The sequence below is a fragment of the Ovis aries genome, chromosome 20 (genome assembly GCF_016772045.2).
Source record: "Ovis aries strain OAR_USU_Benz2616 breed Rambouillet chromosome 20, ARS-UI_Ramb_v3.0, whole genome shotgun sequence".
In the NCBI taxonomy this organism is placed as follows: Eukaryota; Metazoa; Chordata; class Mammalia; order Artiodactyla; family Bovidae; genus Ovis; species Ovis aries.
In genome coordinates, this window is record NC_056073.1 from 9,401,587 (window position 1) to 9,425,848 (window position 24,262).

Consider the following 24,262-nt stretch of genomic DNA (forward strand, 5'->3'; position numbering starts at 1 on the left):
GTGTGTGTGACACTGGGTGGGCGGAGGACATTCAAGAAAGTAGACCACATACCCTACCACTGGGCCCTGGGAGGGAGAGTCTCACTCTCTCCTTCCTTCTCCACAGCTGGAGGCGCAGCAGACCTTAGAGGAGGCTATCAGCGTGGCCACCGCTGCCATGCAGCAGGGGGCGGCGACCCTGGAGACCGCAGAGTCAGAGAGCGGCTGCTGAGCCCGAGGGCTGCGTCCCACACCACACTGAAGGAGGCGCCGGGCTGCACAGGCATCCTTGCCTCCAAGGGCCCAGGCTGTGGCTGACGTGCAGGTGGCCACAAAGGTCTCTGGGGCAAGAAGGCAGCAAGAAAACGGCTTGAAGGGCACAGGAGCCCTGCCCCCAAGGAGGGCCAGGCAGCTGGAGTCAGGGAGTGCATCATCCTCAGGAGCTAAGGAGGACGAGCTTGATCTGCAGGCTACACTGGGGTGTCCTCCCCCCAGAATCAGCTGAGCACCCTCTCTCCTCTCTGGAAAACAACCATCCTGCCCTCGGTCCATCCCCCTTCTCAGGTGGCGATTGGGGCTGCTCTTGGGACTGGTCCTCTACTTCCAACTGGTCATTGCCCACTCTGGGAGCAGTCAGACAGCTCTTGCGCCCAGTAGGGGCAGAGCGGGCCCAGCCCTGCCCCTCCCAGCAATAAACACCTCCCCGGAGGCCAGTCGAGGTGTCTGGCCCCTTGGCAGCAGGGACTTTCTGCCACCACCGTCAGAGTTGCTCAGGGGCCCATGGCTGGAGATAGGTGCCCAGCCCCACGCCCACCCTGGCTGCTCCCCAGCCTCTCTGCAGCTGTGGCAGAGAGGCCAGGAATGACCTTGTACATACTGGGGATTGGGTGTAATTTGTTTTATTTTTTTTAATTCCATTTTGATAATTTTTTTTCCTGCTCTGGATGGTGGTGGCAAATGGGTGAATGAGTATTTAATAAAAGTTCCAAGTTTCCACCTGGGTCTTTCCTCCCTCCTTTCAGCTTTGGGCCCTGGTGCCAGGGGCACAGACCTCACGCAGCCTCAGTGTCGGACTGTAGGGCCTGCCCTCCCAGGAGTGCCGGGGAAGGAAGCCCTAATGTGAGAAGCCCCAGGGAGTGGCCGGTGGCTTCCTGCCTGCAGCTGAGCAGGTGGGCTCCAGGCAGCCAAACAAGGCCAGTGTGACCGCTGCTTCCAGGCTCTGGTTGGATCTCAAGCCTCAAGATGAGTAGGGTGGAGGAACTCTGTTTTTTTCTACTTTGCCTTGTGATACGTCATCACAGCCCCTCCAGACCCAACCACTTCTCTACACATAGCACACAGTCCACTGCTCCAAGTGAGCAAAGCCCCACCGACTGGGGGTACCCTTGCCAAGGCACCCAAAATCTCTGATGGCTCTGCTGCCCTGGTGCTGAAGTGCCAGCTTCGATACCCAGCTCTGGGGGTACCCACCTAGGTGTCTGGGACCATGCTGTGGAAGTCCGAAGACACAGCTGGAGTCTCCTGAAAAGTATGCGGTAGGACCAGACCAGCCCTGGCGGGAACGGTGGAATGCAGGAAAGGCAGGTGATGGAGAGAACGCGTGGCTTTGACCCCTCCTGCTTGGGAGCATCACAGGCATTGCAGGTAGAGGTGTCTCTTTTCCTCTCCTCCACTGTCACGGATGTGCCCCCCTCTCCAACACAGGCATCCTAGGGGATGCCTAGCAAACTCTCCTTTGCACTTGCTCCTTGGAAGGACAGGTGCTGGGGCATGCCCCCGAGTAGGGGTGCTTCAGTTACCTTCAACATCCAAGGCCACTGTTGGTGGCAGGAGTATGCACCAGCCCTCACAGGTACTGAGTCTAAAGAAACAGAAGCACTGATGTGGAGGGTCCTGGGTCCCCACCCTCCTGCTCCCAGCGCCCTGGAAGCTGGGCCCCACCACGGGGCTCATCCCATGAGCTTCAGAGTCTCTGGGTCAGAGCCACTGGGCCTCAGAGGGGGCAGTCCTCTGGGTGCCTTGTTAAGAGCCAAGGCCAGGGGATAAGGAAGCGGCCAATCACATGCCAAGTCCTCCCAACCTAGAGAGGCACCCTGGCCCAGTTCCTCCTCCAAGTTCGTATTGGTGGTGGTGGGAAGGGCCCCGCCACCACAGTAGTGTTAGACGGCCTTAAAAGAAATGCTTTACCCAGAGCCTAACCCAGCTTTACACCCATCCTCGGACCTTTTTACAGTCTATGAGGTGAGCATTTCTCCTGCTTTACCAATGAGAAGCTGCTTGAAGAGGTTACGTTGTTCATCCAGAGCCTCCCACCTGGTAAGTGTGGGATCGGTACAGGACCTGCCCCTTGCTGTCTGACTCCAAAGTCAGGACGGGCTCGCTTTTCCTTCAGCAAGCTGCCTCTGGGGGCCCAGGAGGCTCGGGGGCTGAGGAGGCTCCCAAAGGGCCTCAGGCCCAGGGAACTAGGTTGAACAGAGCTGGGGCCATAGCTTCCCAGGGCTTGGTCCCCAGTCCCAAGCAGGGAGCGGGGCCACTGAGCAACAGGCTGGGTCCTGCCAGCGCGGGAGCCCACGAGAGCAGGCAGGTGGAGCTCTTGGTCCGTGCCGCGGGCCCTGCTGCGGTCTCTGCTGCCGTTTGCATTTCCTGAAACCGGATCTTGGTGTCAGAGCCGCCCCTGGGCCGGGCGGGCGCCTCAGCCATGGCCCTGCGCAAGGAGCTGCTTAAGTCCATCTGGTACGCGTTCACCGCGCTGGACGTGGAGAAGAGCGGCAAGGTCTCCAAGTCCCAGCTCAAGGTGAGGGGCACCTGGGGCACAGGGGAGGCTGGCAGATGCGCCTCAGCAGCCCCTGCTTCCTGGGAGCTAGGCATGAACCCTGTGCTCCTCCAGGGGCACCGCAGCTAGCCAGGGGCCCCGGAAGGGTGGGGGGCCGGTGCTGGGTAACTGGGGTGACGTGACCCGGTAGAGGCTGCTGCCCACCATCCAGCCCCAGTGAGGTGTGTGCAGGGCCATGGTCCAGAGCCCCGACCCAAATTCTCAGGAGAGCAGAGGCGGCATCATGGGGTTCTGAGGGCCATGAGCCAAGCTACATCCCAGATTCCATGTGATGAGCACACGTCTCCCCGGAGTCAAGCTTGGGCATGCACCTTACTCCCTCCTGCTGCTTCCTCCTGGCTTTGAAGAGACAGTTGGCTAGTACTTGTCAGTCACTTCCTCCCGGAGCTGAGAGAGAGGGTTTAAGAACCTCTCGTGGCCCCAAGGGCTCAGTCGCCCTTGGCAGGAGAGCATCTACTCTGTACCCTGCCTCCTAGGCGGGACAGAACTGGGAAGGGGCAAGGACTGAAGACCCCAACATACTGCCATTCACCAACCCCCTCACGCCCACCAGGTTGGGAAACTTACCTTAGGCCTTGAGACTTCTAGCAGGGAAGGGGTAGAATCTGAGTCCAGGAAGAGCCCCATCAGTGATTGCCCTGAAGTTCATTGCTTGGTCCTAGATAATTCCTGGGAGACCAAAAAGCTTCTGTCCTGCACTCCTGGGTTAGTGCTGCCTTCACCCTCGTCAGTGGGCAAGAAGCAAGGCCCCAGGCCACTGGAGCCGGGGAACACGGGGACAGGATGAGGGAAGCCTCAGCCCTCTGGGGTCTGCCTTAGGGGCTCATTCATTCACTCGACAAATATTACTGAGCACCAGGTATGCGCCTGGCATGAGGCTAGGCCACAGACTCTTGTATCTTCTCCTGCCGCCCTCCCCTCCCCCGGCAAAGGAGGAGTATAGTCTCAAGGAAACCTCCATTCTAAATGACTGAGCAGGTGCCTGGAAACCTGAGAAATGAATGGGACAGGATAGGCATTGTTTCCCCTCCCTCTACTTTGCTGAACTTGGACATGATGAACTTGGATATCCCAAACTGGTCCTATCCCATAATCGGCCCCTTAGCCAGACTTGTCAGCATCTAGTAAACGATTCTTGGCTCTCCCAGGAAGGAGAGTCCACGACCACCTTTGATCATCTGAGAGAATCTCCCAAGAGGCAGATTCTTCCTCACATTCTACTTAAATCCTCTTATTGCAGGTTATGTAGTCTAGTGAGCGCTGCAGGGCAGACAGAGGAAAAGCAGATCATCCAAAACCCATCCTTGCAGAAACTCCATGTCCTATATCCGCCTCCCATGTTGCCCCTTTAATATCTTCCAGGAACAATCCCAGCCTCCATAGTTTGTTGTCTCCATTTTCCACCACTCCGTTAGCTGTGGTCCCTGTGACACCTCCAGGGTCTCTCTTTCCCTCACAAATGGAAGGTACTGCATTTAGATTTCCTGAGCCCACCAGCCAGTAAGCCTCTTAGTTGGAGCGTCTGTCTTGGCCTCTACCTGGGCAGATGCCTGTTCCCCCACCCCCACCCATTGAGTATTTACAAGGAAGACTGCATGGGGAGGATGCATAGTCGAACCATCCATCCACTGTCTTTGTACCACATCACAGCTCACAATGAGCCCACTGCCAGCAGCTTCTGCGGTCACACAGGATTAGTGGTAGATTTCAACCCATCAACAGAAAACGTGTCTATTCTGGGAACTCAAGTAGCAGTGGGAGTCTCAGGCCCGGCGGCAGGTGGACCAGCAACCGCAGGGCCCCTGTCATAGGAGAGAAAGATGAGGAAGGCAGTTCTCCCACCAGCCCATGATACTAGAGCCTGGGATGGGAGGAAGTAGTGATAGTTCTGGGGGTGGGGATGCCGGAAAGGCAGAAGAGCAATAGAGAAGTGGTCAGAAGGCAGAGGAAGAAGCAGATGAGAGATAGAGATGAGCAGGGCACACTCCCTCCCCGGAAAGACTGGGTAAGAAGGGAAAAGACCTTGGGGTCAGGCTGTACTCATCAAAACTGTCCCTGGCCTTGGCATCCTCTTTTGGGAAGAGGCCAGGGGACCTGCACAAGCCCAGAGCAAGCTGGGACAGTCACCCACTTCTCTCCAACATGTTGGCAGAAAGGCTGCCACCAGCCGTCCTGGGCAGAGCCCAGATGGGGCCAGGAGGAGGAGGAAGAACAGCAAATCCTCTGAGAAGTACCCCCAAGGAGTCAGGATTGTCTTCGCTGAGGGGTCTGAGACTAGGTGTATGGTTAGAGCGGCGTGTGTCAATGAGGATCTTAGGAGGCCTACCACTTCCCCTTGACCAGCAGGAGCAGAGGCAAGGCAGGGAGGGTGAACTGGGGCCTTTCCTCCTTGAGTCTGTGGGGTCCCAGAATCCTGAGCCTCTAGTTGGCACTCAGGGCAGTCCTGGGGCCCAGGGAGGGAGTCGTGCCCACTGACAGCCTCTGAGTTTTGGGCTCTACCTCCTCTGGAGAGGGACAACAGCCTTTCCCTAGGTGCTGCTGCTGCTTTAGACGTGTCCAACTCAGTGCGACCCTAGGAACTGCAGCCTGCCAGGCTCCTCTGTCCACAGGATTCTAAAGGCAATATTACTGGAGTGGGTTGCCATTGCCTTCTCCAGGGGACCTTCCTGACCCAGGGATCAAACCCAGGTATCCTGCATTGCAGGCAAGATTCTCTACTGCTGAGCCCACCAGGGATGTCCTCCTCTAGGTGAAGGGAAGTTAATAACAACTCCAGTTCAGGAATCTGATGACAGGTCTTCAGCTTTGCCCGGACCTCTGCCTGCTGTGGTCGTGGTCTTCTCAGTCTAGAGTGTGAAGGAGGGAAGGATGATTCAGTGATACAGAGCCCTTGACTCAGAGCCATACAGGCCAATACCTATATTGTTCCCCAGCAGGATGACCTTAGGCAAGTCACTGCCCAGCTCTGAGCTATAAAGCCCAAGGGCTGAACTGGGGATCACAAGCTCTCCAACCAGCCTAGGAAAGTAAATTTTAACAAAGTATATATCAAGTAGGTGAAATTGATCCTGACACAGCCTCTCCTCTCTGCTTCCTTCTCTGAGCCTCCATCTTTCCTTTGATGCCTATACCCAATCCCTCCAGCCCCTTCTTGCTCTCAACAGGCACACAGCCAATCCAGAGAGTCTCCCCTTTTAAAATTCCTGGTGCTCCTCCCTCATGACAGTAGTTTTGCTTTAGTACCCACTGGTTGAGAAAAATATATTCAGTGACTCTTAAAAAGAATCTATACATTTTAAAAGAATCACTCAGCACCTGGATACATTTAAAGACTACAGGCCATATAAAAGAGGGAAATTAGTCATTCTCTTTGCAGTTAGTGATCGGTACTTTTAAGGATGCCCAGATGCTCTGTATCTTCATCTACTCCTGAAGTCTAAGAACTACAGGATCATGGGCCTGGCACCCATTGTATCGCTGCACTTAAGTTTTTAGGGAACTTCCCAGGTAGCACCAGTGGTAAAGAACCCGCCTACCAATGCAGGAGACTCAAGAGACGCAAGTTCGATCCCTGGGTTGGGAAGATCCCCTGGAGAAGGAAATGGCAACCCACTCTAAGTATTCTTGCCTGGAAAATCCTATAGACAGAGAAGCCTGGTGGGCTACAGTCCATGGGGTGACAAAGAGCCGGACATGACTGAGCTGCACACAACACATACACACACACACACACACACACACACACACACACACACGCCCCCAGGGGAGAACCACTGCCCCCCAAACACACCCCACATGCCCCCAGGGGAGAACCACCGCCCCCCACACACACATACCCCACATGCCCCCAGGGGAGAACCACTCCCCCACAGCCTACAGAGGAAACAGTGAATAAATGATGCCTCTCAAAGGTCAATGGCTGCCAACCCAGAGGTCAGGGGCTGCCTAGGTGGGTGGGGGAGAAAAAGAGCCCTCTCTGGGGGAGCCCAAATGGCAACTTGTGAAAACTGCAGACACCTGGACCCCACCCCTGGAAACTCTGAGTCGGTAGGTCTGGGCGGGCCCTGGCAGATTTCAGTTTCAACCAGCTCCCCAGGTGATTCTGATGCTTAATCTGAGCCCATGTTGCATAGAGACCTAGTGTAGGGCTCTAGGGTCAGACCTTGACTCTAAAGAAGACAGTTCACCTCTCTGAGCATCGGTTTCCTCCTCTGTAAAAGCAGGATAAGGAACGTCCCCTCCTCCAGGGCTAAGGAGTGATTGAAATCGGCAGGTGACTGCTGCGCACGCTCCCGCCGCCGTTTCCCTTCCTGCAGGACGCTTCTCTGGCCACGCCCTCTGCCCGCCCCCAGCCCCTTCCCTCCCCTCCCCGCCACCCCGCGCCGGGCACAGGAAGCCTGGCAATCTGAGGTCAGCTGGTTTCTCCAGGGAGAGGCCCTGAACCCTCAGTGTCTGGAGCCTTTGATTCCTCTTTGTCCTGAGAGCTCACAAGGGTCAGAGCCTCTGCCCGGGGCTCCTCAAATTCCACTGGCATAAGGTACAAGCGACAGAGTTCTTAGAGGACAGCGTGGGCCAGCGAACCCAGGAGACGAACGGTTCAGACAGCTGTGTGCTGCCGGGGGGCAGCTCCTGTCCTGGGCGGGAGAGGAGGCCTGCAAAGTCTCCTTGAACTCCATTTTTAGAGGTGTGGAAACTAAAGCCCAGCGAGGTTAGTGTAGATTCAGTCCACTTCCATCTGACTTTTGTGTTTTTCCCATTTCTTCTCTTGAAGCGCTGAAGTTCATTCAGTAGGTATTTATTGAGTATCCTGTTATGCCAGACCCAGCGGTACAGCAGTGAATAAAATAAAAAAGACAAAACCCCGCACCCGTGGGTTGACCATTCTAGTCAGAGAAGGCAGATGAGTAAACACAGTAAGTCAGAACTCGTGATACGTGACAAGGAGGAAAAATAGAGCAGAAGTGAGGATAGGGAGTGTGGGGAGTAGAGGGGGTGGGATTTCAGATTTAAATAAGGTGGTCAGAGAAGCCCGCAGCCCCCAAGAAGGTGGAGAGGGGGTGAGCCGTGTCGTGGCCAGGACAAAGAATGTTTCAGGCTAAAGGAATAGCAAGTGCCAGGGCCCTGAGACAAGGGCGTGCCTGGCGTGTCCGGGGAACATCTAAGGGGTCAGAGTGGCTGGACAGAAGGGAGCAAGAGGGATGAGGTCACAGAAGGTATAAAGTGAAATCTCTGGAAGGACTCCAAGATTTCACCCTGAGAACCTTGGAAAACCACTGCAGCACTTACGTTAGACTTCAGGGGAGTTTAATCAAAAACCTTGAGCATGTAGGGGATGCACTGCTGAGCTCTGGAGTCAAGGTTAAGATGAGAGTCCTTGCTGCCCTCAAGGAAGGTAGAACAGCCAGAAAAGCTCACACAAACAAGAAAGAGCAAAAGAACATTATTACAAAGCAACTTAATAGCAGGGTACATTAATAACAGTGGTTAATGGCACCCTTTGTTTTTTATCACTAGAGCTTAAATTTTTTTGTAATAAAAACAATATATGCTCCCGGCACAGAAAATTGTGCTTTTTAAAGAGGTTGAAATTTGTTATAAAAGTAAAATATGTTTTACTGGTTAAAAAAAAATTCAAAGACAAAAATAGTGTTAAAGAAGGTGAAAGTCCCTCCCCTCCCTGGGTGGGGGTGATGGTTGTTAACAGTTGCTGAGTCTTCTAGATTTTTTTCTATGTACAAATAAACACGTTAGATTGAACCATATGAAATTGCTGACATTTGATTGTTTTGGCCTACTCAAATAGCAGTTTAAAATGGTTCAACCTAATATTTGCACGCATATTGTTTTAGAGATATTTCATTCTAGAGCATACTTTTTTCCACCTGCCGGTATAGTATACATATCTTTCCATGTCTGTTCACACAAACATAATAATAAAAATAGCTCACAACCTTTATTAAGCAATACCTTTTATTGCACTGTGTGCGAGGTGATGTGCTGAGCACTTTGTTCTAAAACACCCCGTGGAGCAGGCCCCCTTATTTTCCTCAAAGAGGAGACTAAAATCTTGGGGAAGTTAAAAATCACTTGCCCAAAAGCACACATGTGGTAGAAGTAAAAGTTTTCAACCACACACAGGTCCATGATGTGGTATACCTGTCCTCTCGAAGGAGGAGGCTCAGGCTGTCTCCAATGCCTTATATATTCTTTTTTTTTGGGGGGGGGGGGCGGGGGTGGCAGATTGTGCCAGGGCATGTAAGATCTTAGTTCTCTGATGAGGAATCAAACCTGTGCACCACTCACAGGAAAGTCGGAGCCCGAGTCACTGAACTGCCAGGCATTTCCCAATGCCTTATAGTCTAAACAGTGGTTCAGTGGGCATTCTTGTACAGTTAGCTCTGTTCCCTTGAGCATCTGTAGGTTGGATGATTAAAAATGCTGGGGTCATGCCCAATTTTACATCTAATAGAGTCTTGCCCTCCAGAAAGACTACTGATTCACACCTTGACAGTAGGGCATTTGAATCCCCATTTCTCCACAATCTCCTCAATTCTTGTAGTATCAGTCTTTTGCATCTTTGTTAATTTGTTAGGTTAAAAAAAAATCACACTTACTATACAAGGAGAGAACTTATATTTGCTCTGGCTCTCTATCTATATATCATCTTACTCTGCCCTCACAGGCCCTCTGCATGGTGGGTATTATCCCATTTTACTGACAATGAAACTGAGGCTCAGGGAGTGAAGAAGTTTCTTCAAGGCCTCACAACTAGAAAGTGAAGGTCCCTGGCCTTCCATGTTCCCCCCTTCACTGGAGTGTAGCATTTGGCTGGGCTATGCAGGAAGCTTCCTCAAAGAGGTGCTCTAGGAAACTCGAAGAAACATAAGGACATGGGTAATTTGAAAAGAGGCCAGGAGACCGCAGGTAGAAGTGTGTGAAACTTAGAATAACACCTGTCTCTTCAGAAGTGGGTATTTCTCTTGTGTTGGTCACTCTGGATTTTAAGTGCAAGCATTTAGCAGCAGCACCTCTTGGAGTGTGGATTAGTATCCTATGACCATAGATGTGTTAATCATGTCTTCTCTGATTATAGGTGGTAGAAACCAAACTCAAAATAGCTTAAGGGAGATGTTATATCTTGGCTCACATAAACGAAACTCCTAGCATAGTATTGGCTTCAGGCTTGGCTGGATCTAGGTCCTCAGATGACGACTCTCTTTATTGGCTTGATAGCTTGATAGTATTCTCTGTCCTTGTTGTTGTCGTCCAGTCGCTCAGTGGTGTCCGATTCTTTGCGGCCCCATGGACTGCAGCATGCCAGGCTTCCCTGTCCTTCACTATCTCCCAGAGTTTGCTCAAACTCATGTCCATTGAGTCAGTGATGCCATCCAACCACTTCATTCTCTGCCACCCCCTTCTCCTCATGCCTTCAATCTTTACCAGCATCAGGGTGTTTTCCAGTGAGTCGGCTCTACGTATCAGATGTCCAAAGTTTTGGAGCTTCAGCTTCAGCGTCAGTCCTCCCAATGAATATTCAGGGTGGGAAAGATGTTAGCTGCGTCTGTCTTCTAGCACCTTAACTCTTTCCAGGTTTACCCATGGAAAGAATATACCTCTTCTCCACTAGAGGAAGCAAAAATCCCAGGACTGCTTCTCAGTGGCCTAGAATTGGTCATGTGCATTCTCAAACCAAACACCGTGACTCAAAAGTGCCCAGCCATGCAGCCAGATGGGGTAGGGGTGCAAACGGCTAATACCACAGACCCCGAAAATGGAGGAGAGGTATTTCTCAAAGGAAAGTCAAGGCTGCATTACCAAAATAAGGAAAGAGGGCGGAGTTCATCAGGAAGAAACTCCAGATGTCCTTTAGAATAAGAGAAAAGCAAAGCTATAGATGGCACATGAGATAATTTGAAGATGATGGGAATGAGAGTTGGGGTGGGGGCCACAGATAACTGCTCAGGCGGGGGAAGTGAGGGAAAAGAGAAATACTGATTTCCTCACTGGGCCCCCCAGCTTCCCACTTTGCTGAGTTGAACCTGAGGCTCAGGAAAACATTGCGGAGAAGTCTCAAACCCTTGTCCCTCTCCTCTCACAAAAGAGAACAAGGAAACCAAGACAGTAGGCACGCCAGCTGGGAGGTGTTGCCAGCTCCTGCCTTAGAGGAGCTGCCTCCAAGCTGAACTGCTGGTGGTGAAGCAGCCCTTGAATACAGCATTTATCGACTACCTTGGGTGTGCATAAGAAGACATAGTGTTGTCTCCAGAGTTTACTGTATAGTTGGGGGATGAAGGTGAGGTCAATATTTTAATAAGGAAGCTGCCTTCAGAGTCAGGAACACCTGTTTCCAACCTCAGCTCTGACACCTACTTTTTAAAAATATTTTTCATTTGGCCATGCCAAGTCCTAGTTGTGGCATGGGGTTGGAGAGATCTTGAATTTTGGTTGTGGCATGTGGGATCTAGTTCCCCAACCAGGGATTGAACCCAGGCTGGAACTGTGAAGTCTTAGTCTTAGCCACTGGACCCCCAGGGAAGTCCCTCTGCCACTTATTCTTAACGTCTCCAAGCCTGAGCATCTTCATCTGGAAGACAGGGACACTAATGTCTGGATATCATGGTCACCGAGATTAGATCTGGGGTATAGAAAGCACCTCATACAGTGGCTGGCACAGAATAGGTGACAGTTTTTCCTCATTCACACTTTCTGTGATAAGTGCTATCACAGAATTACACCAAGACAGTTTTATTTTTTTTCCTGATCTCCTTGTTGAAGCTTCAACCTCTTTGCTAATATGATGGATTTGTTAACCTACCCATTTACCCCGCCGTCATCCCTTTTAGCCTTGTCATCCACACCCCCTGGACCATTTCTTGTGCCCCTTCCTGGCTCCCTCTCCAGCTCCCTTCCATCTTTAGAAGGGCAGTTGTTGGAACTGAACACGCCTTTCCTGGAGCAGGCTCACTGGACTCCAGGTGCAATTCAGCCTGACCCTGAGTCTCTGACGGTAGATGTCAGGTTTCTGCCCCTGAGCCCTGGGATCTGCTGAGCTGAACTGGAATCTCAGGCTCTTGTTCACTGAGTACTTGCGCAAGTAACTGAGTCCCTTGAACCTCCGTGTTCCCGTCTGCAGAAAGGGAACACACCTGCCTAATGAGTGCCAAAGGGCATGGCTGCCTGGGTTTGAATCCCAGCCCTGCCAGCTCTGTGCCTTTGTGTGAATTACTTAATATCTCAGAGTTTAGGGGTCTTTTTCATCTGTCAAATGAAGATGTTAACAGTTGTTCTGGGTGTTAAGGGAAATATATGCAAAGTACTGAGCACAGTTCTTATTGCATAGCAAGTGCATATGTTTTTACTTTTTTGTTTTTTATTGAGGTATAATTGACATTTTAATTTCAGGTGTACAATGTAATGATTCTTTATTTGTATATGTTGTGAAATGATCATGAGAAGCCTAGTTAACATTCATTGCCATGCACGGTTTAAAAAAATTGTTTTTCTTGCAATGAGAATTTTTAAGACCTACTCTCTTAGCTACTTTCAGATGGCATACAGTATTACTCATTATAGTTACCATGCTATATATTATGTTCCCATGACGTATTTAAAAACTGGAAGTTCGTGCCTTTTAAGCACCTTCATCCGTTTCACTCACCACTGCATACCTCTTGCAACCACCAATCTGCTCTCTGTATCTGTGAATCTCTTCTTTTCCCTTTTTAAAAATTCCACATATAAATGAGATCATACTGTATTTGTCTTTCTCTGTCCGATTATTTCACTTGGCATAATGCCCTCAAGGTCCATCCATGTTGTTGCAAATGGCAAGATTTCATTCAGTTTTTCATGACTGAATACATTCCATTGTAAGTGTTCAGTTCAGTTCAGTCACTCAGTCGTGTCTGACTCTTTGCGACCCCATGGACTGCAGCATACCAGGCCTCTCTGTCCATCACCAACTCCTGGAGCCTACTCAAACTCATGTCCATTGAGTCGGTGATGCCATCCAACCATCTCATCCTCTGTCCCCTTCTCCACCTGCCTTCAATCTTTCCCAGCATCTGGGTCTTTTCCAGTGAGTCAGTTCTTTGCATCAGATGGCCAAAGAATGGAGTTTCAGTTTCAGCATCAGTCCTTCCAATGAATATTCAGGACTGATTTCCTTTAGGATGGACTGGTTGGATCTCCTTGCAGTCCAAGGGACTCTCAAGAGTCTTCTCCAGCACTTCAGGTCAAAAGCATCAATTCTCCGGTGCTCAGCTTTCTTTATAGTCCCACTCTCTCATACATACGTGACTACTGGAAAAACCATAGCTTTGACTAGACGGACTTTTTATTCTTTGTGTGTGTATATGTGTATATATGCATATGTATGTATATATATATACAAAGAGAGAGAGGGGGAGAGAGAAGTTTTAGTTATGATTGAGCTAAATAATGTGTGTAGAAGGCTTAGCCAGGATGGGGGTGAGGACGACAGGGGCGGTGGGAGCAGCCCTGTGGCCCAGCTCGGCCAGGGCTCAGGAAGGTAAGCTCCCCTCTGTCTCAGGTGCTGTCCCACAACCTGTACACCGTCTTGCACATCCCTCATGACCCCGTGGCCCTGGAGGAGCACTTCCGAGATGATGACGATGGTCCCGTGTCCAGCCAGGGATACATGCCCTACCTCAACAAGTACATCCTGGACAAGGTGAGGGCCCCTTTCACCTCTCTCCACTTCCCAACCTGGCCAGCACCCTAATTCCTTGCCACCCCAACTCCTCCCTCCATGAACCCCATCTCTGTCCCCTCTGTCCGCCCATGCCCCCATCTCCACCCTTACATCCCCGTCACTTGCCCCTTTTTGCCCCCCTTTAAACTCACTCCAGCTCCTTCCTCTCTATCCTAGCCTCCACCTTCCCCACGATCTTTACCCCTCCCTGCCTAGCTTCCAGCTGTCATTTTACAAGCGCTTTCCAGCTCTCTGCTAAGTCTGTCCCCTCCATCCTCCTAGCGGTCACTGTCTTCTCAAGTTCTTCTCGACTGTTCATTTCCTCCTGAGCTTCCCCTTCTTTCTCCCCGGCCTGAGGGACTGAGCATGGATCAGGAACTTGGGTGGATGTGGATGCGGGGAAGTGATGCATATGGCAGGGCTGGGGATTTGGGGGTCAGGCTGGTTGGCCAGACAGCTCCCTGATCATCAGCTCAGGGATTACTCAGGTGAGAGTCCCAGCATGGCAGGGTGGGGAGCAGGGAAACAGATGACGCTGAGAAGCCAGCTGGAGCCTAGTTGGGTGGTGGAGCTGGGCTGAGGCAGCCTTCACAGCTGACTTGCAGGCCTGGTGGCAGGTGGAAGAGGGGGCTTTTGTTAAGGAGCACTTTGACGAGCTGTGCTGGACCCTGACGGCGAAGAAGAACTACCAGGTGGATAGCAACGGGAACAGCATGCTCTCCAATCAGGATGCCTTCCGACTCTGGTGCCTCTTCAACTTCCTGTCTGAGGACAAGTACCCTCTGATCATGGTTCCTGATGAGGTGAGCCCCAGGGACTTTATCACTTAGGGTCAGGCTTCAACAAAACCATGAAGGAGGCCAAATTGTCTCTCTACTTCCCCACATCCTCTGTCTTCTTTATCTCTCCACCTGTCATACCCGCTCATCTCCAGACACTTAGAACTGCCCATGTCAGAGCAATGATGCCTTCTCCCAGGAGGTCCAAAACTACACCTCCTTCAAGGCTCTACTCGCTCTCACAGTAGGAAAATGATTCTGCAAACTGTTTACACAGAGGTGTGAATGCCTGATACATTACTGAGCGTTTTGAAACGAAAACATTTAAAATCAAATGGCAGGATTTCAGGCACTGTGGCAAACTGAGAAGGGTGCTATTTTAGGGGAATAGAGACCTTCCAGGGAGATCTCTCCAGTCACTCCCAAGTGGGCGGCCAAGTCTGGTCCTGGTTCCAGATTTTCTCTTCTTGTCTCCTACAATATAGAGGGGAGCCAGGACGGACTCAGCTCAGACCCCAGAGAGAGGGCATCCTGGGAACGTCAGCCTAGAACCCAGCTTCTACCTTCTCAATTCATGAGTGAAGCTGGGGCAGGTGACCCCTTTGGCAGCCAGCCTGCCCCCTCCCTCCACTACCCCACTCCCCTGTCCACTCAGCCTTCTCCTGACCCTTTCTGCCCTCTGGTGTTGGTAAAGATCCCAGGGCGAATCTAGGTCTTTTGAGTAGGGCACAATGGGGCGGGGGGGCGGGGTGTGGTGGTCCACTGTATTTACGAGAGGTCTTGGCCTGTCTAACTGCACTCAGGTTCGTGCCCTTGCTTCTGTCTGTGGGAAGAGTGGGGGTGCCCCCACCCCACTCCCAGCCAAGACCCAGTAGCCCCCAGAGTGAAAGTCCTGCAGAGAGTTTTTCCAAGAAGCTGTTGGGGCAGCAGAAAGAAGTGTGTCTGTCTTCCCAGACACAGACAGCTGGCCGGGTACCTTTGTCAGACCCCTGCCAGCAAGGGCGAGGTGGCCTCTCCGAGGCCAGAAAGCTGCTCGCTTTTGTGATCAACACGCAGTGTGAACTAACTGCAGCAGGATGTACCCCAACCACCACTTCCTGTTCCTCTGCAACAGGCTTCCTGTCCCTGCCCTGCTCGCTCCCACCTCCCATCCCCTTGCCCTCTGACAAGGGAACGATCCCCAGGGCTGGGGCCCGGGGCTTGGAATAGGGACTCATGGGGTGTCGATCTGAATTGAGCTCTGGCTGCTACCAACTTGCTGTGCGATTCAAAACAAGTCACTTCCCCCTCCCTTGAACCTCAGTTTTGTCATCTGCAGAGTGAGGAGATTGAACGAGAGGGCCCTTGTCCCCCACTGACGTTTTCTATGACTCGCTGTCTCTGCCTGGCCCTCAGTCCTCAGCTCCCACCTCACGATGCCCTTAATTCAAGGCAGGAAGGACTGGAGCTTGGGGAGAGGATATCTGAATTGAAGCTGGGGCCCCAGGATCCCCTCTCAAATCTCTACTCAGGAGTCCACCCGCGTTTAGTCATTTAGTCCTCTGACACGCACCCACCCCTCCATCCTGCCAACCCCTGTCCGTGGTCACTTCTGCCCTAGCTCTGGGAGCCTGACGGTAGCGACCCCTGGTGTCGACACCAGAAACACCACCTACTGCGGCCACCAAGCCTTCCCTCCTTCCCTCCAGGTGGAATACCTGCTGAAGAAGGTGCTCAGCAGCATGAGCTTGGAGCTGGGCTTGGGGGAGCTGGAGGAGCTGCTGGCTCAGGAGGCCCAGGCAGCCCAGAGCAGCGGGGGGCTCAGCGTCTGGCAGTTCCTGGAGCTCTTCAACTCAGGCCGCTGTCTGCGAGGCGTGGCGCGGGACACGCTCAGCATGGCCATCCATGAGGTCTACCAGGAGGTCATCCAGGACGTCCTGAAGCAGGTCAGGCCTGGCTGGGGACCAGGGGTGGACCCCGAGGAGGGTGGGGTCGGGGCCGAGGATGCCTCTGACTTTGCTCTGGCTCTGGCAGGGCTACCTGTGGAAGCGAGGGCACCTGCGGAGGAACTGGGCAGAACGCTGGTTCCAGCTGCAGCCCAGCTGCCTCTGCTATTTCGGGAGTGAAGAGTGCAAGGAGAAGAGGGGTGTGATCCCACTGGATGCGCAGTGCTGCGTGGAGGTGAGGGCGGCAGGTGAAGGGGTGGAGCACGTACTGGAGTAGGGCCCAGAGGGGCTCTGGTGTAGCCTGAGGGCAAGGGGTCAGGAGGAGGGCAAGGCGGGAAGCCCCAGTGACTTCCCCACCTAAGATTCCTGCTTAGGTGAGTGCAACCCAAATACAACTGACCCCTGAACAACATGGGTTGGAACTTGGTAGGTCTATTTACACATGGATTTTTTTTTTCCATAAATACATAACAGTACTGCACCATCCTCAGTTGGTTGAATCTGCAAATGGAATAACTGGGATACTGAAAGTGAAAGTCACTCAGTTGTGTCTGACTCTTTGCGACCCCATGGACTGTAGCCCACCAGACTCTCCTCTGTCCCTGGAATTCTCCAGGCAAGATTACTGGAGTGGATAGCCATTCCCTTCTCCAGGGGATTTTCCCAACCCTAGAATCGAACCCAGGTCTCTTGCATTGCAGGTGGATTCTTTACAGCCTGAGCCACCAGGCTGACTTTAAAGTTATAAGTGGATTTTTGACCAGGCAGAGGTTTGGTACCCCTAACCCCTGAGCTGTTCAAGGGTCAACTGTATACCTGAATGCCTCAAGGCCATTCTCAGCCATGTCAGCACTTTTTTTTTCTTTTAGAAAAGTAACACGTTTTATTTTTTCCTTCCGGTTTCATTGAGATATTATTGACATACAGCACCGTGTAAGTGTAAGGTCTACAGTATAGTGATCTGACTTACACATATCATAAACTGATCAGCACAGTAAGGTTAGTGACCATCTGTCACCTCATATAGGTACCAAATTAAATAGAAAAAAAAAATTTTTATGTGATGAGTAATCTTAGGATTTACTCTCTCAACAACTTCTATGTATAACATTTGTTGTTGTTTAAGCTTCCCTGGTGACTTATCCATAAAGAATTCACCCCCCAATGCAGGAGCCACAGGAGATGCAGGTTCAATCTCTGGGTTGGGAAGATCCTCTGGAGGAGGGCATGGCAACCCACTCTAGTATTCTTTCCTTGAGAATCCCCATGGACAGAGGAGACTGTCAGGCTACAGTCCATAGCGTCACACAGAGTGGGACACAACTGAAGCGACTTAGCATACACGCAGTCGCCAAGTTTCGTCTGACTCTTTTGTGGCCCCATGGACTGTAGCCCACCAGGCTCCTCTGTCCATGGGATTTCCCAGGCAAGAATACTGGAGTGGATTGCCACTTCCTTCTCCAGGGGATCTTCCCAACCCAGGGACAGAACCTGAGTCTCCTGCATTAGCAGGCAGATTCTTTACGACTGAGCCACCAGGGAAGCCTCATATTTTAATATAATCTACAGCAGTGTTAATTATATTTTCCATGTTGCATGTTACATCCCTAGTAAACTTTCTTATTTTATATCTGGAAGTTTGTACCTTTTGACCGCCTTCATCCAATTCCTCCTCCCCTATCCCCTCAACAAGCCCACTTCCCACCTCTCGGTAACCACAAATCTGATCTCTCTTTCTATGGATATGTTTGTTTGTTTTTGAAGTATAATTGACCTGAAACACTATGTTAATTCCTGTTATACAGCATAATGATTCAATATTTCTATGTATTTCAAACTGATCTCCACGATAGTTCTACTTATGATAGGTCACCATACAAAGATAACTATGTAATCATAATTATTGACTATATTCCCCACACTATTCATTTTATACCCATGACTCACATTTTGCAACTGGAAGTTTGTACCACTTAATCTCCCTCAACTTTTTCTTCCCTCTTTCTACATCCCTTACCCTCTGACAAACAAATCTGTGTTTTTTCTCTGAAACTGTAACTCTATTTAGGGTTCATTATGTCTGTTCAGTTGTTGTTGTTGTTTTAGATTGCTTATGTCAGCACTTTAAAAAAACAAAACAAAACGGCAAATCAAATCCAATACTAAAGTCACTGGTGAATGATGTGGCCTTTGCTAAAGATTTCAGGGGCGATAACTTACGACTCACTCTATCCAGCAAAATTTTCTAAAAGTCTTCTTTAAAGGTCTTTCTCCTTCACCCAAATTCCATTCCCTTTGGCAACAGACCAGATAAGGACTTCCCTGGTGGCTCAGACAGTAAAGAAGCTGCCTGCAGGAGACCCAAGTTTGATCCCTGGTTGGGAAGATCCCCTGGAGAAGGAAATGGCAACTCACTCCAGTATTCTTTCCCAGAGAATCCCATGGACAGAAGACCCTGTTGGCGACAGTCCGTGGGTTGCAAAGAGGCAGACATGACTGAGTGACTGATGCTTTCACTCTGGCCACTCTATAGTTCCCTATTCTTTCTCCTTTCCTATCCCTTTTCCTCCTATTATTCTCTCCATTACTTAAAGGCTTAAGGCAACAATTTTAAAAACTATAGTAAAATACACACATATATATATAACATGAAATTTGCTATTTTAATCATTTTAAGTATTACAATTCAGTAGTATTAAGTACATTCACATGTAACCATCCCAATTATCCCAACCATCCCAATTATCCCAACCATCCCAATTATCCCAACCATCCCAAAGGCTATAAGAGTTGTGGGGACACTCCAAAGCTTTTTCTTTTTATCATCCTAAATAGCAGCTCTGTACCCATTAAGCAACAACTCATTCTCCCTTCCCTCCAGTCCCTGGTAACCTCTATTCTGCTTTCCATTTCTAGGAATTTGCCTATTCTAGGAGCCTTATATAAGTGGAATCATACACCATTTGTCCTTTTGTGTCTGGCTTCTTTCACTTAGTATAACATTTTCAAGCATGTTTTGGCATGAATCAGGACTTCATTCCTTTTAATGGCTGAATAATATTTCACTGTATGGATGGACTATATATGGTTTATCTCTTCATTCATTGGTGGATATTGGGTGGTTTCCATCATTTTGGTATTATGCATAATGCTGTTATGAATATCCATGTACAAGTTTCTGGGTGGATATATATTTTCTCTTCTCAAGGCACATACCTAGGAGTAGAATTGCTGAATCACACAGTAATTCTATGTTTAATTTTTGAGGAGCAGCCAAACTCTTTTCCATGGTGGCGCACCATCTTACATTCTCACCAGTAGTAAATGAAAGCTCCAATTTCTCACTAACACTTGTTATTTTACATGAAAAACATTATTGTAGCCATTCTAGGCTGTGTCCATCTTTGTCATGTAAGGAAACAACTATCATTGTGCAAAGAGCACAGATCTAGGCAGAAATCCAGCTCCACCACTAACATGCAGTGTGAATCAGGCATGTTCCTGGACCTCTTAGAGACTTAGTTTCTTTCTGTGTAAGATGGAGCTAATAATCTATGCCTGATACAGACTCTAGAACACATGAAGCTCAGTGGGTAGCTATTATTTTCCACTAGAATGTAAGCTTAAGCAAGGCAGGGATTTGGTCTGTTAGGCACGTCTTAGTAGTATCCCATATGCCCAGAGCAATGAGTGGCCTGTAGACAATACAGAATATCTGTGGAATGAATGAATGGAGAACTTTCTCAGCAGGCAGGCTTCTGCGGAAATGAACGGTCTCATTAGTGAGGACCCTGTCATGAGAGATGTTGAGCCCTGATCTGGATAAACACTGAGTTGTCGCTGTGTGTAGGCCCCACAGAGAGATAGTAATAGGAGAGCTGTCCCATCTTCAATGCGCAAAGGCTATAAGAGTTGTGGGGACACTAACCTCCAAACCCGGCCTGCAGACTCCTGGCAGAGTGGGTGGAAGGGGTGTCAGGAGGAGATGATGGTCAGCCAAGGGGGTAGGGGCTGGAGCTGGAGCCCCCCTGGGGCAGGTGTGGCCCTTGACCCCAGTGAAGCCAGCCTGTCTGGGCCTTCTCCCAGGTGCTGCCCGACCGAGAGGGGAAGCGTTGCATGTTCTGTGTGAAGACTGCCTCCCGCACCTATGAGATGAGCGCCTCCGACACGCGCCAGCGCCAGGAGTGGACAGCTGGTGAGTGCTCGCGGGGTGGCCTGGACCTGGCTGGGCCCCAGTCGCCTCATCGGTGAAAAGAGAGTGAGAGCCCTTTGCCCAGCAGGAGGCCGGAGGCTGGATAGGAGCCACTCCAAAGGCCCCTTTCTGGCGGTGGGCCCCCCGGAGGCCCCCCTGTCCTCGGCTAGCCCCTCCCGCTCCCTCCGCAGCCATCCAGACGGCGATCCGGCTTCAGGCCGAGGGGAAGACGTCGCTGCACAAGGACCTGAAGCAGAAGCGGCGCGAGCAGCGGGAGCAGCGAGAGAGGCGCCGGGCTGCCAAGGAGGAGGAGATGCTGCGACTGCAGCAGCTGCAGGAAGAGAAGGAGAGGAAGCTTCAGGAGCTGGAGCTGCTGCAAGAGGCGCAGCGGCAGGCGGAGCGCCTGATGCAGGAGGAGGAGGAGCGGCGCCGCAACCAGCACCGGGAGCTCCAGCAGGCGCTTGAGGTCCAGCTGCGCGAGGCAGAGCAGGTATGGCTGCACCCGGGCAGAGGAGGTGGGCCGAGGGTTGAGGCCCCCGCCAGGAGCTGAGCGCCGCGGGGCGGGGCCTGGGCTGGGGGCGGAGCCACGCACTGAGGGATGAGCGTGGAGGTGGGGCTTGTCTTGAGTGATTTTGGCGGGGGACAGAGATAGGTATGGGATGGGGACAGGGCCTATAGGGTAAGGGACTTGGCAGAAGGATGGCTTGAGAGGAGAGATGGTGTGGGGCGGGGCCCGAGCCTACGAATTGGGAAGGATGGAGTGGAGAGATAGGTGTAGAGTGAAGCCAGGTTGGGAGACCTGGCTGGCGGGCGGGACCTTGACAGAGGAGCTGCTAAAGACCTTGTGTCTGGGGATGAATTTGGACCGAGGCTGGACTATGTGGGACCTGACTTGATCTGAATTTATAACGAGGCCAGTCTGGAGAAGGTAGGATGGGAGGAAGGCGGGATGAACCTGGAGACGGACTAGAGATGTAGAGGCAATTAGATTTAAGATTTAAGAGATCTAGATCTGGAGTCGAGACACTGTGGGTTCCATACCAACTCTGCCTCTTAGGAACCCTGTGATCTCAGGTAAGTTACTTGGCCTTTCTGTGCCTCAGTTACCTGTGACATGTTGATGCCAATAGAACTTGGTTTATAGAGCTGTGGAAAGGAGGATCAACTAAGGAAATACTTTTGAGTTATAATTGCTCTCACAATTATAATTATAGTCATTCCCTTGCTACCACTAGTCTAATTATAATTATGAAACATTATATTACAATGTATAATAATAACTATTAAGGCTGGTGCTAAAAAGGGAATGACTTGAGCCCCTTTCCCCCATGTGGTTCACTGATCCTCATCAGACTTAGTCAGGTTTTCAGAAGGGGATCAGATCAGGAAAATCTGACCTGAAGGAACTCCCCAGACCCTCATCCAGAGATAACTAGCTGGGCTGGCCTCACAAAGCCCTGGGGAAAGGGCAGCATACCGGCAGCCTTCCTCTGCCGGGCCCCTGCTAACCTGGCTCCCTGTCCCCCATTCAGGCCCGGGCCTCCATGCAGGCTGAGATGGAGCTGAAGAAGGAGGAGGCTGCCCGGCAGCAGCAGCGCATCAAGGAGCTGGAGGAGATGCAGCAGCGGCTCCAGGAGGCCCTGCAGCTGGAGGTGAAAGCTCGGCAGGACGAGGAGGCCGTGCGCCTCGCTCAGACCAGGTAGAAAGGTGGCCCCTCCCTGACGCCCCCACCCTCCCACCTGTCGAGCACCTGTGAGGTGCCTCAGCCTTGGAGGTGACACAGTGGATACCCCGCAGACTGCTAGAGGAGGAGGAGGAGAAGCTGAAGCAGCTGCTGCAGCTGAAGGAGGAACAGGAGCGCTACATTGAGCGGGCGCAGCAGGAGAAGCAGGAGCTGCAGCAGGAGATGGCCCTGCAGAGCCGCTCTCTGCAGCAGGCCCAGCAGCAGCTGGAGGAGGTGCGGCAGAACCGGCAGAGGGCCGACGAGGACGTGGAGGTGAGGCCTGGGGTGGAACAGGTCGCAGGTGGCGGGGTGAGCCGCGGCACAGGCTCTGGAACCTTCCCTGGAGCTCTATCGCTCAGGCCCTACCATCACCTGACTGTGTGGCCTCTGACAAATGGCCTAACCTCTCTGAGCTCCAAGTCCCTCATCTGAGAAAAGGGACTGGTAATTGCATTGCTATGAAGATTAAACAAGATAGCACGTGCTACTTAATATTCAGTAAGCACTGAAGAAACATTAACTGCTGGTTTTATCATTGTTACTCATCTGGGCAAAATTTTTTTCCTCCTGCTCTTCCAGCCCCTACTTTGCTATCCCTGCACTTTGGTTCCACTCTTTGGAGCCCACATCTCCATAGAAGATTTTTTTATAAAGACAAACTTTTGATGTTTTATTTTTATTAGTGTTCCTTATTTGATTTTGCTTTGTTGGCATACATGGTCATTGTAAAAAAATTCAAACACAGAAATAAGTATCATAAAAAGAGAAAATTCCTCTATGATTCCCCACCCCGCAGCCGCTGCTAATGGCTAGATGGACATTGGAGCAGAGGTTTCTGCATCAGGTCCTGGACAGGTGGTGCGACACAGTGGTTCAGAGCTCCATGTTTGTCCCTGGGCAAGTCACTTAACCTCTTTTGAATTTGCTTCTTAGCTTCTTCTCTGGAAGTTAAGTAAGATATTAGTACATTTTAGCTGCTTGATAAGTGGAAACTATACTTATGATTATCTTTGACTATTTGAGGGTCTTTGAGTCCCCTGAAATTGGATGGCAACTTTGTTCATACACATAGCTCTTTATGAACATACATGAGTTTTTCTGGGAAGATGATCAATAGCCTTTGTCGGATCCTAAGGGGCCTGTGAACCTGAAAAGGCTGAGACTTGCTGTCTTGGATGTTGGCTCTGACCACTCTCCACTGGTCCTGCCCCCACAGGCTGCTCAGCAGAAGTTGCGCCAGGCTAGTACCAACGTGAAACACTGGAATGTCCAGATGAACCGGCTCATGCATCCTATTAAACCTGGAGGTGAGAAGGGTTAGACCCTGGAGCTTTCCATGGAATGGAGAGGGACAAGGGAGGGAGGAGGGGAGACCCCCACATCTGCAGAGCCAGCAGGGCACAGCAGGTCAGGGGGTGCTCCTCTCCCCGAGGGCTGAAGTAAAGCCCCTCAACTTCTCCCCTTTGCGCGCACCTTGTTGCTTCCTCATACCTGCCTTTTCTCTGCCAGACAAACGTCCCACCACCAGCAGCTCCTTCACAGGCTTTCAGGCCCCTCTACTTGCCCGCCGCGACTCCTCCCTAAAGCGCCTGACTCGCTGGGGATCCCGTGACAACAAGACCCCTTCACCCAGCAGCAGTGACCAGCAGAAGTCCCTCAATGGTGAGGAAGACGCTTCCAGCTCAGCTTCCGCCTCTGAGGAAGATAAACTGGACCTGGCACCGGAAAACTAACCTCTGCCAGTCTCTTGCCCCCAATCTCACACCTACCAGGACCTGGCCACAGCTGGCCTGTGGGTGACACCAGCCTCTGCAGAAGAAGGAGCGGCAGCCCTGGTGCCCAGGGCCCAGGCCCTCGGACCATGAAGCAGCCCGGATTGGAACCTGGTTCTTTTTTTTTCACCCCAGCCCCAGGCCTCAGACCACTGAGGCTGTCAGGGATGTTGATCCTTGAGAACTTGACCCTGTGCCTTAACTCCAAGGGCCCTATGCCCTGGGCTGGGAAAGAGAGTCAACAAGCAAGCCAGGGACTACCTGTCCCCAGACTGCCACCAAGTTTGGAGGCACACTTCTGAATAAAAACTGCTGTTGGAATAAATTATGCAGCAGGTTTCTTGT

The 24,262-nt window shown here is 51.3% G+C and overlaps 2 protein-coding genes and 1 long non-coding RNA gene across 12 annotated transcripts in view; 2 read left to right on the forward strand and 1 right to left on the reverse strand.

Moving 5' to 3' along the window:
• ZNF76 (zinc finger protein 76) overlaps positions 1-973 on the forward strand; it is a 29,570-nt gene extending 28,597 nt beyond the window's left edge. For all 9 annotated transcript variants that reach the window (XM_042237001.2, XM_027959160.3, XM_027959163.3 and 6 more), the window contains one exon: positions 107-973. In XM_042237001.2, coding sequence (XP_042092935.1) covers positions 107-211 — 105 coding nt within the window. In that variant the 3' untranslated portion in view covers positions 212-973. The remainder of the gene's footprint in view (positions 1-106) is intronic.
• LOC132658237 (uncharacterized) lies at positions 863-7,139 on the reverse strand. The gene is made up of 2 exons (XR_009597554.1): positions 7,000-7,139; positions 863-5,658 (listed from the first exon to the last, which is right to left on the reverse strand). It is a non-coding gene; the product is annotated as an uncharacterized LOC132658237 (long non-coding RNA).
• On the forward strand, positions 2,638-24,242 carry DEF6 (DEF6 guanine nucleotide exchange factor). Of its 2 annotated transcripts, none has more exons than XM_060403104.1 (11): positions 2,638-2,773; positions 13,365-13,505; positions 14,132-14,329; positions 15,994-16,230; positions 16,319-16,465; positions 20,317-20,425; positions 20,614-20,912; positions 21,955-22,121; positions 22,220-22,418; positions 23,362-23,452; positions 23,655-24,242. In XM_060403104.1, the coding sequence occupies exons 1-11, from the start codon at positions 2,678-2,680 to the stop codon at positions 23,876-23,878; spliced, it is 1,908 nt and encodes a 635-aa protein (XP_060259087.1). In that variant the 5' UTR covers positions 2,638-2,677; the 3' UTR covers positions 23,879-24,242. The 2 variants fall into 2 exon arrangements, with proteins under 2 accessions (XP_060259087.1, XP_004018816.2); XM_004018767.6 differs by having other exon boundaries at positions 14,144-14,329.
• The last annotated feature ends 20 nt before the right edge of the window (positions 24,243-24,262 follow it).